General features: G+C 41.1%; 1 protein-coding gene across 1 annotated transcript; it reads left to right on the top strand.

Moving 5' to 3' along the window:
* The first annotated feature begins 8,066 nt into the window (after positions 1 to 8,066).
* Positions 8,067 to 16,631, top strand: LOC105060335 (uncharacterized). Its single transcript, XM_010943998.3, is given in 14 exon segments — positions 8,067 to 8,649; positions 12,977 to 13,114; positions 13,306 to 13,387; positions 13,501 to 13,577; positions 14,047 to 14,153; positions 14,604 to 14,715; positions 15,018 to 15,134; positions 15,220 to 15,311; positions 15,401 to 15,467; positions 15,550 to 15,628; positions 15,764 to 15,855; positions 16,029 to 16,104; positions 16,107 to 16,171; positions 16,278 to 16,631. Coding segments are annotated over 14 exon segments (1,353 nt in total). The 5' UTR covers positions 8,067 to 8,421; the 3' UTR covers positions 16,299 to 16,631.
* The last annotated feature ends 1,589 nt before the right edge of the window (positions 16,632 to 18,220 follow it).

Genomic DNA, 18,220 nt, shown 5'->3' with positions numbered 1-18,220 from the left:
GATACCACGGAGAAGGTCGCATGGCTTCGAAATGAGCTCTATGCTGCCAAAGAAAAGATTGATGTCTTGGAGCATTCGATCAATCAGGAAAGGTCGGTGGTGATAGAGCTTGCAAGAAGGTGGTGGCAAGTGAGGTGGCAACTAAGACTGCTAAAGATAAGATCAAGCAAATGGAAGCAAGATTTACTTCCAATTAGTTCAAGATCATGCTCGGAATGGTAAAAGCCTCCCTAACAGCTTACAAGGTTTGCTCCAAAAAGTGCAAGGCCTTAGTTAAGCAACTTTTTTCTAAAGTTGACACTGGTCTTCTTGATGTCCCATTTCTGAGTGAACTCGAGTTGCTTGCAATCAAAGATGCACTAGATCCAGCCACCGAAGGTTTCTCCCAGGCCAAAGATAGCTCCTCTCATGATGCTTAGGGTTGGTTATGTATATGTGTGCTCTTCTTCCTTTTTTTTTGCTCACTATTTGTCGAGCAAGTATTATAGTTGGTTGATCTGACCTTTAAAATTAATGAAATATTTTGTTGATGCTTCTGTTCATCAATTTTAGCCTCCAAAAATCTTCTGATGCTATTCTGTTACTGTAGCTTTTGGCAGTAACCATCATCGAACTGGCTTCAAATGCTTAGTGTGGGTAGATCATAGAGTCCTAATCTGCAGTACCTTAGCAGCCCAAACTTTTTGGGTCCTCATCGATCTATGATCGACTTGCAATTTTTAGATTTGGTCGGGCTTACATTGAGCCCTCGTAGGATTCCCTTGTCAATTATGCAAGGTCTTTTCCTCGGCTCATTAAGGTGTTCCTTCACTCAAGGTCATCCAAGGCATTTTATCATAGGATAGATGTTAGATTTATCCTCAAGTAGTGCTGGTCAATGTCTAGTGGGCCCCAACGGTCCTCTAGGGTTAGCCCTTGCATCTCGCAAAGCAAGGTTTTCTTTAGCTCAAGTCACCTTAAGGGCGAGGGCCTCTGAGGATCCTCTGGGTTATCCCTCACCTCTTGGTTGTCCAAGATCTTCAGTCTGAGAGTGGTTTAGATTTGAGGGCTCTAAGGGTCCTTTAGAGTTAGCCCTTGAGTCTCGCATGATCAAGATTTTCTTCGCTCAGCTTGTCTTAGGGGTGAGGGGCTTCTAAGGATCCTCCAAATTATCCCTTGCTTATTGGTTGCTTGAGGATTTCAGCCCAAATGTAATTTGGAGTTGAGGGCTCTGAGGGTCCTCTAGGGTTAGCCTTCGCTTCTCACATGATCAAGATTTTACTCGGCTTAGCTCACCTTAGGGGCAAGAGGCCTCCAAGCGTCCTCCAGGTTATCCCTCGCTTCTTGATCATTGGAGATCTTTGGCCTAAGAGTGGTTTGGATTTGAGGGCTCTAAGGGTCCTCTAGGGTTAGCCCTCACTCCTCACATGATCAAAGATTTTTTCGGATCATCTTGCCTTAGAGACGAGGGGCCTCCGAGGATTCCCTAGATTATCCCTCACTTTTTGGTCACCCAAGGTCTTTAGCCTGAGAGTTACTACAAAAACAAGGTCTATGACTTCATCTATGAAATTTGTTGATTAGAGGAAAAATTGCTTTCTATTGAAAGAGTGGTTATTATATTACCGATAGTACATCCATAGGTTTTTGGAGTTCCATAGCCACGACAGCAGGGTCACATCGAGCTACTTCAAGCGATAGTTTTTGGGCATGATGACCTCATCCACTCTATAGGGCCTTCTCAATTTGGGGATAGCTTTCCTCACTCATCCGGCTGAGATACTTCAGCTCAGTGTAGCACTATGTCATCGATCCTGAATATTTTGCCTTTGACACGAGAATTGTAGTATTGCATGACCTTGTGCTAATAGGCTACCATCCTTACTCTAGCTCTTTTTTAGAGCTCTTCGAGCAAATCCAAATTTGCTCGGAGCCACTCTGAATTTTTTTTTATCAAAGTTCTTGACCCGTGGTGAGCGGACTCCAATTTCGACGGGGATGATAGCCTCCATTTCAAAGGCAAGACTGAAGAGAGTTTCTCTGGTGGTGATTCTCTCTATAGTTTGGAATGCCCTAAGCATATGATGAAACTCATCAGCCCATGATCCCTTAGCACAATCCAACCTTTCTTTTAGACCTTATAAAAGAGTCTGGTTAGTAACCTTGGTCTCTTCATTAGCTTGGGGATAGGTTATCGATGTGGCATGGTGTGAGATACCTAAATTTTGATAAAACTCAATGAATCAGGTATCGATGAATTACCAGCGATTGTCAGTGATCAACACCTGAGGAAGACCAAATCGGCATACAACGGACTTTCAAACAAAGTCCTTTACCTTGGCTTCGGTGATACGGGCCAACAGTTCGACTTCCACCCACTTGGTAAAGTAATCAATGGTGACCAGCAAGAACTTCTGTTTGCCCAATACTTGAGTGAACAACCCAAGGATGTCCATCTCCCACTACATAAAGGGCCATGGTGAACAAATAGAGGTAAGTGATGTAGTAGGTCGATGTTAAATATTTTCATTTCATTGACACCGATCGCACTGTCTGTCCAGATCCGTTACATTTTGCTGTATGGTAGGCCAGTAGTATCATTACCAAAGTATCTCATAGGCTCTTGATCTGCCTTTCAAGTGATTTTCATATATCCCTTTATGCACTTCTTGTAAGGTATAGTCAGCTTCGGATGGCCATAAGCACTTGAGGAGAGGTATAGAGAATGACCTTTTATATAGCTTATCTTCATAGAGTATGCATTAGTATGCTTGGTATCATATCTTTCAGGATTCCTTCTGGTCTGTCGACAGCATCCCATCTTTGAGGTAGTGGAACAACAGGCTGATCCAACTTGGCTCATCATCTACTTGCAACACCAAGGCAGGCTCCTCAATGTTGGATCGCATCATCACTTCGAAGAAGGTCTCTTTGTGTAGATCTCCTGGTGTAGAGGTTGGTAGCTTGGAGAGTAGGTCAGGTCGGGAGTTTTTCATCCTTGGTACCTACTGGATATCAAAGCTTATGAATGCAGAGATCAAGTCTTTTACCTTCCATAGATACCTAATGCTTTCTACCTTGACTTTGTAGTCACCTATGACTTGGCCAACCACTAGCTGTGAGTCACTGTAAGCCTTCAAATGCCTCACTCCGATCTCCTTCATGATTTTGAGTCTGGCTGCCTGGGCTTCATACTCAATTTTAGTATTCATGATCGAGAATTGGAAGCATAAGGCATATTTTGCAATGCATTCCCTTGGTCCTTTTAAGATTAAACTTGCTCCTGATTTGATAAAGCTTGAGGATCCATCCACCTGTATGGTCCATAGTTCCTCGTACTCTTCTTTTAGCTGGTCTTCTTTTAGTAGATTAGCTTCTGCATGCCTTTCCTCAAGGACAGTGCATTCCAGGATGAAGTCAGCCAGTGCTTGTGCTTTTATAGAGGATCAGGGCTAAAACTTCACATCGAACTTTGAGAAATCTATTGCCCATTTAGCTATCCAATGCAATGTATCCAACCAATGCAAGATGGAGTTCAAGGGTTGGTTAGTTAGGAGAACTACAGTGTGAGCCTAAAAATAGGGTCAGAGCTTCCTGACCAAGATAACAAGATCGAAGATCATCTTTTCAAGTCTTATGTACCTGGCTTCTGCATCACGAAAGATTTTGCTAACGTAATGGATCAGCTTTTGAATCCTACCTTTGTCGTGGATAAGGACCAAACTTATAGCTATGGGTGAGATCGCTAGATAAAGATACAACTCCTCATCTGGCACTGGTTTGCCAAGGAGTGGAATAGAGCCAAGGTATCTTTTCAATTCCTAATGCTTACTAGCACTCCTCAATCCACTAGAAGTCCTTTGGATGCTTGAGAATCTTGAAAAAGGAAAAATACTATTCAGTCAATCGGGAGACGAATCTGTTGAGGGCGGTCACCTTGCCTGTGAGGTGTTGGACCTCCTTTATTGATTTCAGGAGGTTCATTTCTTGTACTACCTGAATCTTCTCTTGATTAACTTCTATACCTCGGTGCAAGACCATAAATCCAAGGAATTTTTCTAAGATAACCCCAAAAGTGCACGTCATGGGATTCAGCTTTATTTGATATTTGCGCAAGGTGACAAAGTTCTCCCCAAGCTTGCTAATGTGGGTATCTGAGGCCTGACTTTTGACCAACATATCATCCGCATATACTTCCATATTTTGATCAATTTGATCTTTGAAAATCTTATTTATCAACCATTGATAAGTGGCACTTATATTTTTTAGAACGAAGGGCATCACCTTGTAACAAAAAAGACCTCGGTAAGTAACAAAAGAGGTTTTCTCCTTATCCTCAAGTACCATCTAGATTTGGTTGTATCCAGAGAAGCATTCATGAAGGTGAAAGCTCATGGCCTGAGATAGCATCCATGAGTTGGTCTATCCAAGGTAGTGGGTAGCTATCTTTTGGATAAGTCTTATTCAAATCGGTGAAGTCGATATAGATCTACCATTTCTTGTTTGCCTTCTTTACAAGCACCATATTTGCGAGCTTGTCTACTTCTTTGGCAATCACCCTTTATCATTTTGGGGCGAAGCTATGCTTCTTCTGCTTGATGGGTCGACATGCTGGGTCCACATTCAATCGATGCATCATGATTTCAGGTTTGATGTCCGACATGTTAGCAGATGATCAAGCAAAGACATTGGCATTTTCCTAAAAAAAGAGATGAGATGATATCTAGTTACCTCATTTAAGTTAGATCCAATCTAAACTGTATGCTCCATATTTCCATCCTCCAAAGGGATCGGGGTGAGATCTTCTATGGGTTTGCCATGCTCCTCAGTTAGTTCCTCATGGGTATCCAATCCTTCGATAGGAAGAATGTTGGATGGCCCATTCCCTTGAAGAGCGACTACATAGCATTGCCATGCCAAGGCTTGGTCTCCCCAAATTTCTCCAATCCTTAGCTTTATTGGAAACTTCACTAGCAAATGGTACGTCGACACCATTGGCCCGAAGGACATTCAACTCTGACCGTCCGAGGATTACATTGTATGCTAAGGAAGTTCTGACCACCAGGAAGTTGATTTGCACAGTGGATTGTCAAGGCACCTGACCCACCATGATCGGTAGGGTGATGACCCCCTCGACAAGCACAATATCTTTGGAGAACCCCATGAGTGGGGAATCGAGACTTCCAATCGATCGAGAAAATATCCATCCTAGAAAAATACATCATAAAATAATACATTGGCCAAGTATACATCATAGTTCATAATATTTAAAGATACAACCACCGCATTGTTATGTGGGAACTGGATGCCTTGCGCATCTTCTTGGAGAAAGTGATGATTTTTTCAGCCTTTTGCTTCTTGGCTAGGTCCCCATATCCTCCTGATCTATCACTGTACTGCCCCCTCTAGTGATGGTGTTTATCACCCCGATCGCTAGTCAATTTTTTGTGGGCTCTTCTTATAGGCAGCTCTAGTGGCCGAGGTGGTCTCAGCTGATCCTTGCATTGCTCCCTCCTATGTCTAATGAAGTCGTCTATCACCCATGCTGGATGAACTCCTCAATCTCATTTTGGAGTTGGAGGTATTCCTCGATGTTGTAGCCATAGTCTTAGTAGTAGAGAAAGTACTTGTTCGGTTCATGCTGACTTGACCTAGACTACATGCTCCTCGCTCTAGGAAGCTGCTCTCTTATCTCCATCAGCACCTATTCTCTAGAGGCATTTAAGGGAGTATAGTTGTGAACCTCCTTGGCAGTGATATGCGCTTCCATCCCTAGGGCTCCTGGGTCATCAATTTTGAGGAAAAGTTCTGGATCATCGGTGATGGGGTGGAATCCTGGATCACTACCAACCCTTTTAAGGATCCTCTCCCCTTGACAAGAGCTTCCTATCTTCTCCTTTCTTCTCTTTGGCCATGACATCAATTGATATCCCATGCATCTGAAGGCCTCCTTGGCTCGGGTGTATTTCTCTGCCTGAGCTAGCATCTCGACAAAGTCCTTTGGGGATCTTTTCTCCAATGAGAAGAGGAAAGCATTCTTCTAAAGTCCGCCCTTCAAGATGGTCACCATGACTGATTGGTTTGGGTCGCACACTTCTACCAACATGGCTTACGTAAGATCAGAGAGATTCTCCTTCCCTCTGCTTGATGTTAACTAGAAAATCAGATCTCCGATGTTGCCTTTTACTGCTCACAAAATGGGCCACGAATGACTTACTGAGTTGGTTGAACGAGTAGATAGAGCTCGCTTCAAACTTGAATACCAATCCCAAGTGATCTTTTTCAGTGTGGAGGGAAAGGTTCGGCATAAAATTTCATCATTTACTCCATGAAGGAGTATAAGAATCTTAAAACTCTCCAAGTAATCCACCAGATCAATAGACCCATCGTAGGCTTCCAACTCTAGCATTTTGAAATGATTAGGCAATGGATCTTGCATGATTCTGCTATTGAAGGAGAGGTTGGTGCTGAAAGTGAGCCCATCATTCTGATCCGAGTCTTGGTGATATAGCATATCGAACTGCTAATTTATTTTTCAGAGCCTGCAATCGATGTCAGTGTCTCGGGTGGTATAGGCTTCTGAGTGTTGCGAAGGAAAGCGACATGGGGTGGAGCTTTTATCGGAATGGGGAGTGGGAGATCATCTCCTTCCTCACTCCGGACTCCTTGGTTGGCTAACCGAGTTTGCCTTCCCTGCTCTAGCTACACAGAGAGGTTGAGGGGCTCCGATTGAGGTGCCTCTTGCGGTGCAGGATTGGTTTGTTACATGGCGCGAACCATTGCAGTCAATGCCTATACCTGCTCAATCAGTAGGTTGAATTGATTTAGATTCACCCCCACAGCTGATTGGGGTAGCTGTGGCAGGGCCTCCAATTACTATGCCTGAGTGTGGGTGTTGGCCTGATGTTCAACTGACCGGAACGTGGTGGAATTAGAACGCCGTGATGAGGCTCCTTTATGCGATGTTGTGGTATCTTGTATTTTGCTTCTTCCTGAAGTGAGTTTGGCCTTTCTCTAATGCCAATCTATTGTTGCAGAGCTCCTAGCTCGGGTTAACGTGGCTGGAAGTGGACAGTGACTACAGAATAGCGATGGTGGTGTCTGCAAAATAAGTTCTTGAGTCAGTATCTATAGACGAGTTCGAATACTGTTAGGAGGCGGGAGTATGAGGCATCCTCTCTGCCATATCCAGGGCAACGCTCTGATATTACTAGCCTGATTTAGTGGTTGCTTATTGCCTTATCTATTCTGTCATTAGTTGTTATCGATAATCAAGGGATTTGAAAAACTGCATAGAGCTATGGATCAAACTTTCCTGTTATGCTAGCTTGGGTCGGCTCTTAAGATCCTTTAGATCGGCTACAACTAGAATCGGCATGAACCCTTACTTCGAAATCGATAGAGGTGAACACCTTGGTGTCAATCGAGGTAAAATCTTTTATCCATATCAATCATGGGAAGAAGAGTACGAAGAAGAGGAGAGGGCACATGATTCCCTTCCTTTTGTGCCCAAAATATAACTTAATTTTAAATTAATGGGAAAGATATTTTGAAAATAGGAGATCTATTAAGTCATTAGATGATGATATATGTAACATTTTTCAACTAACGTATTATGATGATTAATGAATAATATTTAATTTTAAATCAATATATTTTTTATTTAAATTTGAAGAATGTTGTTATATTTTTTTCTCTAAAATTATCATTCCCCGGGTGCCTCGGTTGCCTAAAGAGTTGTTGAATTTCAGTGCTAGCTGACGTGGAGTTAATGGGAGTCGAGTCAGGTCAAATTCTAACCACGAGACAGGTCCTTGTCGAGTCACCGGAGACTCACAACCGGCGTTCCAACATAGGAAGGCATTTACTACAGGATTATGGTTCCATATGGTTCGTCTTTCCTTACTAGCGCACAACAATTCCTCACAATTTAACCCAAAAACCAAACCGGAACCCCACGACCACTTAGTACTTCCAAAAATAAAATAAAATGAAAATAATAATCAGTAGAATAAAATAGAGACACGTCATGGTGCGACTTCTTACTTTATAAATAGGAGGCGAGTTGGGAGGAGAGAAGCCAAGCCGACAGCAGCAACAATAACAGCAAAGGAAAGAGAGAGAGAGAGAGAGAGAGAGAGAGAGAGAGAGGGACGAAGCGGTTGCCGAGCGGAGGGAAGGGAGAGGGGCCGCCGACCCTCCCCTCCGATTCCCATCCATCATTGCCTTTCCACCATCACCACCACCATTTAAATTACCGCCATCCCTTCCCTTCGTCATCTCCTCCCTCTCCACTGCAATGCGGTGGAGATCCGCGACCGTCTCCTAGTTACTCTCACCTGTTATCCGGGTGCGCTCCTCCTCGGATCTCGCAACCCCTTCCCCATAGCCCCGCCCGTCGATCCTCCATAACACGGCGGACCTCGCTTATTACTCCATATCATGGGAATGTACGAGCTCATCAGTGGGGACAGCCGCGGGATCGCCGATCCCAACAAGAACCTCCTCGCCATCGACGGCGACGATGGCTTGCCCCAAAAGGGCGACATCGAGTCCGGCAAAATGGTTACCGGATCCTCGCCGATCGCCGCCAGCGGGCGGGATACCGCCTCCGCCAGGAAGGGGCAGCGTCTTGTCTCGCTCGACGTCTTCCGGGGAATCACCGTCGCGGTAAGATGTCCCCAAGATCTATCTCCATCTTCATTGTTTCCATTTCGCCTTCTTCTACCGAAATTTCCACTTCCCCTGTGGTCCCTTAATAATATTTTGCTTTCGTTTCGGGGTTATATATATATTTTTTTCAAATATATTTGTGATTCATCAGACAAATAAAAAAAAAAAAAAAAACAACGACGCCATAAGAATTTCGATATTTGTTCACTTACCGTTGTTTTCGGTGGATCATGCTTTCCAGAATTATCATCCGGCCTTCCCGCTAAAATGTCGGATCGTATTTCTTTCTATTTAGAACGATTCTCTCCGTTTGTTCCACTTTTATCTTTTTTTGGGCTGAAGTAAATCACCAGTTTCCAAATATGGATGAAAAATAAGAGATATCTATTTGCTGCATCAAATCATTTATTCATATTTTTAGTCCGCTCCGAGCATTAAATTACATCTTGAAAAATGTTTTTAAACGAATGCGCTGCCGCCAAAAGCGGTGAGATAGGATGGCTCTGTTTTATCTCTCTAGAGTCTCTTCTACCCAGATCAGCAATCTAATTTATTCTTTTTATCAAATTTCGCCGCCATTCCGGCAATTGTTCCTGGCCGCCGGCTCAGTGGCCAGAGCCGTCTCGCATTTATCAGTGCCTCGTCCTGCCCAAACTACCAGGATATATTCGCACAACCCAAAAGTCTAAAATGGAGAGGCATCATGAAAAATGTCCTTGCCTATCTGGTATAGTCTCATAAAAGCTACTCTTATCCTCCTACTTCCCTTGCTTCCATTTCCGTTTCCGAGTACCTTATCTCTAAGATTAGTGGTTCCATTTGGATGTTCATCTGCATCACCACTTGGCCTAAATGGCCGTGATGTAATCCACAGAAGCCACCGCTCCTTTAGCTTATATGGTTTTTACCAAAAAAAAAAAAAGACTGCTTGGTAAATGTCTTGTCCACCGACATGCTGCGCTCACCTTGGGATAGAGGATGAGAAAACACCATCCATATTTAAGCGTGTTGGATGACTTTTTTTTTTTTCCCAACCACTTTAAATTGCTGGATTGCACGGTCCCCATTGCCATCCCCCTATTCTGCCGTCTGAAAAAGTGTGGTCCACTAGCTCGACGGTGGCGACTGCTCAGCGGCTCTACTTCTTAGCCGGGCCACGGTCCCAGGTTGTGTGCCATTTGTCAGCTTACCATTGAGTGGGTGGCGTAGGGATGGATGGCATCTGCCTTTACGGAGTCCTCGGTTCTGTGTCAAAAAGTACTTTGATTTGTTTCGCATTCCCCCTCCTTTATCTTTGAATTTTTTGCCTTTTATATGTTTCCTTTTCCTTATGCGCACAATAAATATAAACATATAAAAAAGGAAGGCCTTCCTCTTACCTTTTGGGGTACATGTGAAGATAAGAACGATTTAAATCAGCTGATTGAACTGCAGTGAGTCCAATTTTATGGAATCGTATATGAACTATCTTATATACATAATCATGTAGGAATTATCTTATAAAATTTTATAGCTGACCTATCATCCTAATTTTTAAATATTTAGGATTAGTTTGGTCGGGACATGCTAGACTACCTCATAAGTTGATAATTTTTAAAAATTATTTATTTATAAATAAATATTTATTCAAAAAAAATAAATTTTATCTTATTTGATTAGTAGAAAAATTATTCTAAACAATGATATAAGAAAAGATTACCGTATTTGATTAGAAATAATATTAAATATATTATTTATAAATATGATTAATCAATATATTGATATAATATAATATAGTATTTTGAACATTGAAATATATTTATATCATTTAATATATTTTTAAATTAATTATATGTATATTATAAAATATGTTTTTTTATTATAAATAAATTTTGACATATTTTAGTATATCAATAGATATATTATTTATAAATATGAATAATCAATATATTGATATAATATTAATATAATATATCAATATAATTAATATAAATTATTCGATACAATTAATATTAGTATAATATAGGTAAAGATATTTTCGTCAAAAAATGATATTTTTAGGTTATCTTAGAAAATAAATATTATTTTTATATTTATTTTATCTTCTCTTTAAAAAATAGATTTAGACTCACTATATATTTTATTATTTATTTTGCCAAAAATGATATCTTCAAGTTATCATGGAAAATAAATATTATTTTTGTATTTTTTTCATTATTTATTTTATTATTTTTTATTTATTTTTATATTAAATATAATAATTTAATATATGATTTATTTTTTATATTAGATTATCTTTAACAAGATGTAAATTTTTTCCGCTTACTAAAAATTAAGCTTGGGCCAATCCAACTGTTTAGGCGCAGAAGACGTACCATGGCTGCTCACCTTTCCCCTCAAAATGGAGAAATAATTGCATGCACCAGGCCCAAGTGAACTAGGGCAACTCCCGGAGCATATGCACGGTGGAAAGCGCACAATCGGGAATTGGGGCAATATACGCGTGGCGTGTTATCCACCGTGGGATTTAACGCGGTCCGATCGCATCTGGTGATCTGCTGTGGTCCCCTACGCTCGTGGTTATGAAGTAAGTACCGCCCTGTGGTCACTAGAAATTCAGAGATGGCTATGGAGGAACGTGTCCACCCCTCCTGCGGTCCTGCCTGCAATGCTCGCTGACGCGGTCCTTCACTCACTGAAAAAATAAAGTAAAAATAAAAAGAGAAACTGATGAGTACACGTACGTATCGTTATTATATTGTTGCATACACACGAGCTGGCCACGGTGGGTTTGCAGGGCATGTCCTTTTCCACCTGTCCCACACTTCTTCCTTCTCCCCTCTCCCTGTGTTAATTGGCAACAGCTGGATCCTCCAGTGGCCCACACGCTTATATCCTCTGCCTTGGCCTGCGAGTCGGTTCCGACCTAACCCAATGACGGTTTCTTCAGGTGGGCAAAAGGGGTGGGGGACACTAGTCTAGAGCTAGAGGCAAGTCTAGTATTTGGTTCAAGTTGGTGCTGTCCCAAGTAGGCTAGCTGTTCTTGGCCTGGTTAAGTTCGGTACCACGACCGCCTACTCTGCTGCCGTGGCAGGGGAACAGTTTTGTTGCTGTTGGTTGGAGTTTGGGAGGACGGTTGAGGGTGCGTGCGTGCATGCATGCCGTGTTCCCTGGCCTCGGTCCCCGAGGTGTGGTGGCCATTCTATTTGGGGGATGGAACTTTTGTTCGGCTATTTATGTTAGGACTGCTTCCTTTGGATGACCAATGACTCACCATAACAGCTTCGTAAGGGGCCTCTCCTCATCTCGTGTGAGCAGCCTCCCTTTCCGGCTGTTTGCGTTATCGAATCCAAGTTGCAAGTTTCCCAGACCAAAGTACGATGGGACAAGATGTGCTTGATAGAATGGAATCGCTATCCTGCTCCCAGGACAAGTTATGTGATAAAAGAGTTAACTTGTTACGTGGTTGATCCTTCTGAAATGGAATATTGTTTGCTGGGCTTTTCTTTTTCTTTATATATTTTTTTTCCAGAGAGTTGGACACGGAAGTCGTGACCACCGGCTAGGCGCGTTTTATTTTTATTTTATTTTTTTTTTTTTTTGGGGGGGGGGGTGGCGGGTTTGTTGGTTTTAAGATCCCGTGTTTTTTATGGTAAGAACCAATAGGAGCGTTAATGGTGGAAACGAGGACAGCAGAATTAAAGAACGAGAAAAGAGATAGACAGGGGAAGACTTTTAATAAACCTTTGCTGTATGATTCTTTTGATCAAAACTATTGTACATTACTATGGTATTGATATAACTATATTTAGTTATGTATCATATCACCTGCTTTCTCTAGTTGACAACAAGATTATATAGTATGCAGTACTTGTGCTCATCTAACTGCATGTCTAAGCATCCCCATCTCCTCTTGGATACTTGTTGAATGTCTAGTTTATATGTACTTAGTGTGCAGTCAACCCACTGCTAAACTGGAATACATAAGATTCGATCAAACAATTTGTTTTCAGTTAAAGCTGAAATATTTTCTAAAGGAGATTCAACGAAAACAATGGAAAAAAGAAATTGAATAGGCCTCCAGGAAAAAAAATGCAGTGTTTTGGTTTTACTTTGACGGCTGTTGCATGGAGAAAGTGGAGAATAATGTAATAGACATTAAGAATTTTACTATTACGAAACTCAGCTGCAACTGATCATCCTATTATGCAAAGTGGAGTGATGGATTTTGGAGTATTCTGACTAATTTGTGTTTCACACTACACTCAATTTAGTCACAGCCACATCTGATGCATTTGTTTCGAACAAAGTGCTCGCAGTTACCTTTTAATATTTTTATGTGCAGCTGATGGTCGTGGTAGATGATGCTGGAGCATTTGTTCCAGCAATCAATCATTCACCATGGGATGGTGTAACCATCGCTGATTTTGTGATGCCATTTTTCTTATTTATTGTTGGAGTTGCGTTGGGACTCGCATATAAGGTATGATTTCCAAATCAAATGACAAATCATTTGTTGCTTTGTTGGAATTTCATATATCAAGTTCATGGTAGTGTCGAATGCATTTAGAGTTTATATGCCTTTCATCATCAGAAAGAAGACATGGAAAGGATTATAATGTCAATCTGATCCTTGAAATTATAAAGGGGCTAATAACAATTTATCCTGTATAGAGAGTCTCTGACAGGGCTGCAGCAACCAAGAAGGCTGTACTTCGGGCACTGAAGCTAGCCATTTTAGGTGTCATTCTTCAAGGTATGTAACTTGTACCGATTGCTGCTTTGACGGATATGACATCTATTACATTCTATAGAAATATTTTGGTTCTTTCTGAGTCCCCTTAGACTCATCTTGTCTACTCTGCCCAGGTGGTTATTTTCATGGCATTCACAATCTAACTTATGGAGTTGATATTATGAGTATGCGATGGATGGGTGTACTACAGGTCTATTTACTCACTGATTCTGACCTATAATACAATCTTGCATTAGTTTGAGGGTCATTAATTTTTTTAAAATTTTATAACATCCACGTTTTCGTGTCTGTGTGCTTCTTTACAGTGTCTGACGAGCATGTTTAACCCATATTCATGACACAGACACTAGGATGCTTACATGATATATACCTTCCTCAATGTCATCATATCTTGATTTTGGGAATTATAATGCTAGAATGCAAATCAACACTGACCATATAGTAGGTAATTATTGAATATTGGTTCCCCTTGAGCATAAGGAATTATGATCATATGCTTATTGCTTGTTATAATGCTGAAAGTGACTACAAAAATCTATATTGGTCACTCGTGTGGACTGGTGATTGGAAATGAAATCTTAAGTAGATTTTTATTTTTGTAGCATATCCTTTTGGCATGATTACATGCAATCACTCGAAGTACCTTTTTTTTCCTGCAGAGAATTGCAATAGCCTATCTGTCAGTAGCAATATGTGAAATCTGGTTGTCAAGTGATGGCGATGTGGATTCTGGGTATTCCTTGCTGAGGAGATACATATTCCAATTGTAAGTATGATTGCATACGTTTGGCCAGTCAATTATAGGGTGTTGATATATGTTATGGTACTTTACGGGAGGTTCCTTCCTGTCAGTTTATGATACACAGAAATGGAATATGCATGCATCCTAGTAATTTGCTTTAACGTAATTTTGCTGCGTATACAGTCACTATAACAACATCAGCCTTGAGGTTGATTTGGCAAAGTTGGAATTTTCTAATGTGGATAAATAATGCAAAGAATTCGGAAAAAGATAGAGTTCAATCAATTGAAGAGAGAGAGATGCTATATGGAGGAATTAGGCAAAATTTTAGATTGAATAATTAATTTATGGTGTTGATATTATTTATCAACGTTTTCTTTTACATGTAGTTATTTAGTGATATGAATGAAATGTTTGTACATATGATCTTTTGAAAAGAGGCAGTTGCTAATTGCTCTTTTCCTTTCTAATTAGGTTAGTGGGTTTGATTCTTACAACCATTTACATGGCCTTCTTATACGTGTTGTACGTTCCTGACTGGGAGTATGAGATACCAGAGGCGGCCTCCAGTCCCAAGACCATCTCTGTAAGTCCCAAATTCTGCTTTCTGTCATGTAGGCTGTTTTTTTTTTTTCACTATTGTATACCAAATAGATACTTTCTGTATTTGATCTTTACAACTGGAAGATTGTCAGCTTGCACGGCTTCCATTTCATGCTTTCTTTTTTGTAGTGAGAGGCTAACTAATGACTAATAGAATTCTAGCTGGTACTCCAGTTATGTACATCAGCAGCATCCAGATTAAACTTTATTTTATATTATCTTTTAATGTCGCATTCTTTCTGTATTGCTGTACACATTTGTTTAAGATTTCATAATCTTCATCAGGTGAAGTGTGGAGTTAGGGGTGACACTGGACCTGCTTGCAATGCTGTTGGCATGATTGACCGCAAAATCCTGGGCATCCAACATCTATACAAAAGCCCAGTCTATGAAAGGACAAAGGTTTGTAGGGACACTAATTAACTCATATTCATTGCCTTTTTATTCTTAAAAAACATCATCTTTCATTTTCTTACTCGCTCTGCAGCAATGCAGCATAAATTCCCCAGATAATGGACCACTTCCACCAGATGCTCCTTCCTGGTGTCAGGCACCTTTTGATCCTGAAGGGCTACTTAGGTAACCTATCATTTTCTTTCTTGATATTAATCCCATACTTGGTTTTTTGTTTCTGGTAGCTGAAGCAACATTTAATGTCGACACTGCAGTTCCATAATGGCGGTCGTTACCTGCTTGATCGGTTTGCAATTTGGGCATGTTATTGTACATTTTGAGGTATCGGTATCTCTCTAGTTTGTCATTCACATCAACAAAAATCTTTTATATTGAAAGCTCAACATTCTTGACCAAATTGCAGGATCACAAGGATAGAATCTTTCAGTGGATGATTCCTTCCTCCATCCTTTTAGCTTTGGCCTTTTCACTGGATTATTTTGGTATGAAGCAGCTTGTGATTACTAGTTCATGCCACTCTGATCTTTATTTTTTTCGCCCTTTTTTTTTCGATGAAAAATGTCATGTTGATTATAATATTTTATTTTTGAACTTGTCGAGTCCTTCTTTTGTCACAGGACTGCATATGAACAAGGCTCTGTACTCATTAAGTTACGCATGTGTCACGGCTGGTGCAGCTGGGATTCTTTTTGCTGGAATCTATGTGCTGGTCAGATACAGAAATGAATCTCTGTTTTTTCAAATTAATATCGTTTTTCCTGTCATTTCCGTTCTGAGGGAAATGGAACTTGGTCTTTTTATTTTCTGCTACTGGTGAAAAGTTATTTTGGTCAGGCACACCAAGTCTATTATTTGATGGATTATCTTTCATTGACACGACAGGTTGATGTCTATGGCTTTAGGCGACCAACCTATGCAATGGAATGGATGGGAATGCATGCATTGATGATTTATATCCTAGTGCCTGCAACATCTTGCCGGTTTTGATCCAGGGGTTCTATTGGGGTGAACCTCAGAACAACCTGGTGAGTTCTCTTAACCTTTGTGGAAATTGTACACTCCCTTTCCAACCCTTGATCACAACAAACGGGAATTTTGGTCTCACGGTGCTGCCCTCTTTTTCTTGAACAGTTGAAGGTTCTTGGAATTTGATCATCTTCTACAAGCACTGGGGGGAGAATTAGCCGTAGCCGCATTTTGCATGACATTGGTACAACGGAGGCTGCATATCATGATACTCTCTCACCAAAATAGAGCTGCCCAACACTGTGGTCCACATCAACGCCTCTGAAGGGAGGAACAGAGGGAGGGCCTCCATTTTGTATATGGCGGGGGAGTTATAGTTAGATGTTGTATGGTTTGTTGTTCTGTTACGGGGCCTTATCTATGCGAGGCATTGCTCTTTTAACCGTGTTAAGATGTGGTAGCTTAAAAGCTCGGGCGCAGATACAGATGGTAATATATTAGTGCTAGCAGTTGAACGTATGTAGCCTACCTATTGTGTTGCCCACCTCTCCTACCGCACTCCCCCCGGGGCGCGCGGGAACAAGAAGACCATATCCTAGGTTGACGTCGACCCTCCATAATTATGGTTACCAAAGAAAGCGATGCATGTTTCGTCCATAAAGTAATATATAGCGGAGCATTTGCCTTTGGCCATTCACTAATTCCAATGAATGACACATGCATCCGCTCATGCCTAGCCGTTAAATAAGACGTGCCCACAGATTTATGAAGGAAATAAGCTACCGTGTGCCAAGGAGGCTAAGACGCCATGCAGGATACAGCCAGCGAGTCCCATTCTTCGACATTTGTGGCGTGCACGATTGAAAAAGATATGGTGAATTAATGCGTCTGATTGGCTTATTTTCTGCCGGTATTGCTGATCTGTCCTCTCGTATCAATTGCAAGAGCTCACAGCACTCAACATCACAAGTACTTGTGGAGTTCTCCTAAGCGTTACGAAAATGATGCATTCAGCAGGATGTCAAGCAAAGATTTTGCGTACTGTGATACCCCAATTTAGCCATATGAATCTTAAAATGGAGGAAAATAGAGAAAATAAAAATTAAGACCAATGCGTGCTCTGTACCTGCTAGAGAATGTTGACCATGGGCAGACTCCTCGTTCTGCAGGATGTCAAGCAAAGATTTTGCACTGTGATACCCCAATTTAGCCATATGAATCTTAAAATGGAGAAAAATAGAGAAAATAAAAATTAAGACCAATACGTGCTCTGCACCTGCTAGAGAATGTCGACCATGGGCAGACTCCTCATTCTTTTTCTTCTTCGATGAGGATTTTAAATCCATTTAGGAGTCAAATTTTTACCTTTTATCACTTCTTTTGGTCATCTATTTAGAGAGCTTGGCCTTTCTTTTGAAGCCAACCATTCAAGCCTCATCTTTGCCTTTCTTTCTTTCATAATCTTCTCTAGAGATCATCAGAAGTGCTATCAAATGTTGTTGGAGATGAGGTACCATCACCTCCCACCCGATCAACACTATCTCTCCTTCCGTCCCTACCCCATATAGCTATCGTTGACTCTGATATGGATGTGAGATTATTGGACTTCAATCGGTAAGACACTCTCCTATTTTTAGATCTAATTTTCAACCATGTTCTTTCTTTTTCTGGCCGTCTCCATCATCGGTGTTTATCGTCAAGGGCCTTGACCTCTCCTTTGCATTGGCCTCTGATGAAGCTGATGCCCTAGCTGCTGCCTAGTGGGTTGAGACTAATGTTTACCAAGAAAAAAGAGATCCTTGTTTGACCCTATTTTTGAATTATTTATTGCACCTTTTCCTACCAGCTACCATTGCCATCGCCATCGTTCATAGTAGGCTGGCCACTGATTCTCCAGTCTGTAGTCACTATCGAATCAATGAGGCCTCCCTGGTTTTAGCAAAGGGTAAGCTTGAGCTTTCTTGTTCTGTCAAGAGAAATCAAAGAATAAAAAAGATCCAATTGTTCTCCTGTTTGTTTTGAGAATTTTTGAAGCTATTCTTTGTTTCTGGTCATCATCATCGCCCGAGCTTGTTCTTGAGGACTTCGTCTAGTCCTTTGAGATGGAG

Source organism: Elaeis guineensis, chromosome 1, assembly GCF_000442705.2.
Source record: "Elaeis guineensis isolate ETL-2024a chromosome 1, EG11, whole genome shotgun sequence".
Lineage (NCBI taxonomy): Eukaryota > Viridiplantae > Streptophyta > Magnoliopsida > Arecales > Arecaceae > Elaeis > Elaeis guineensis.
The sequence above is the reverse complement of the archived record's forward strand: the minus strand, read 5'-3'. Positions and strand labels throughout refer to the sequence as shown.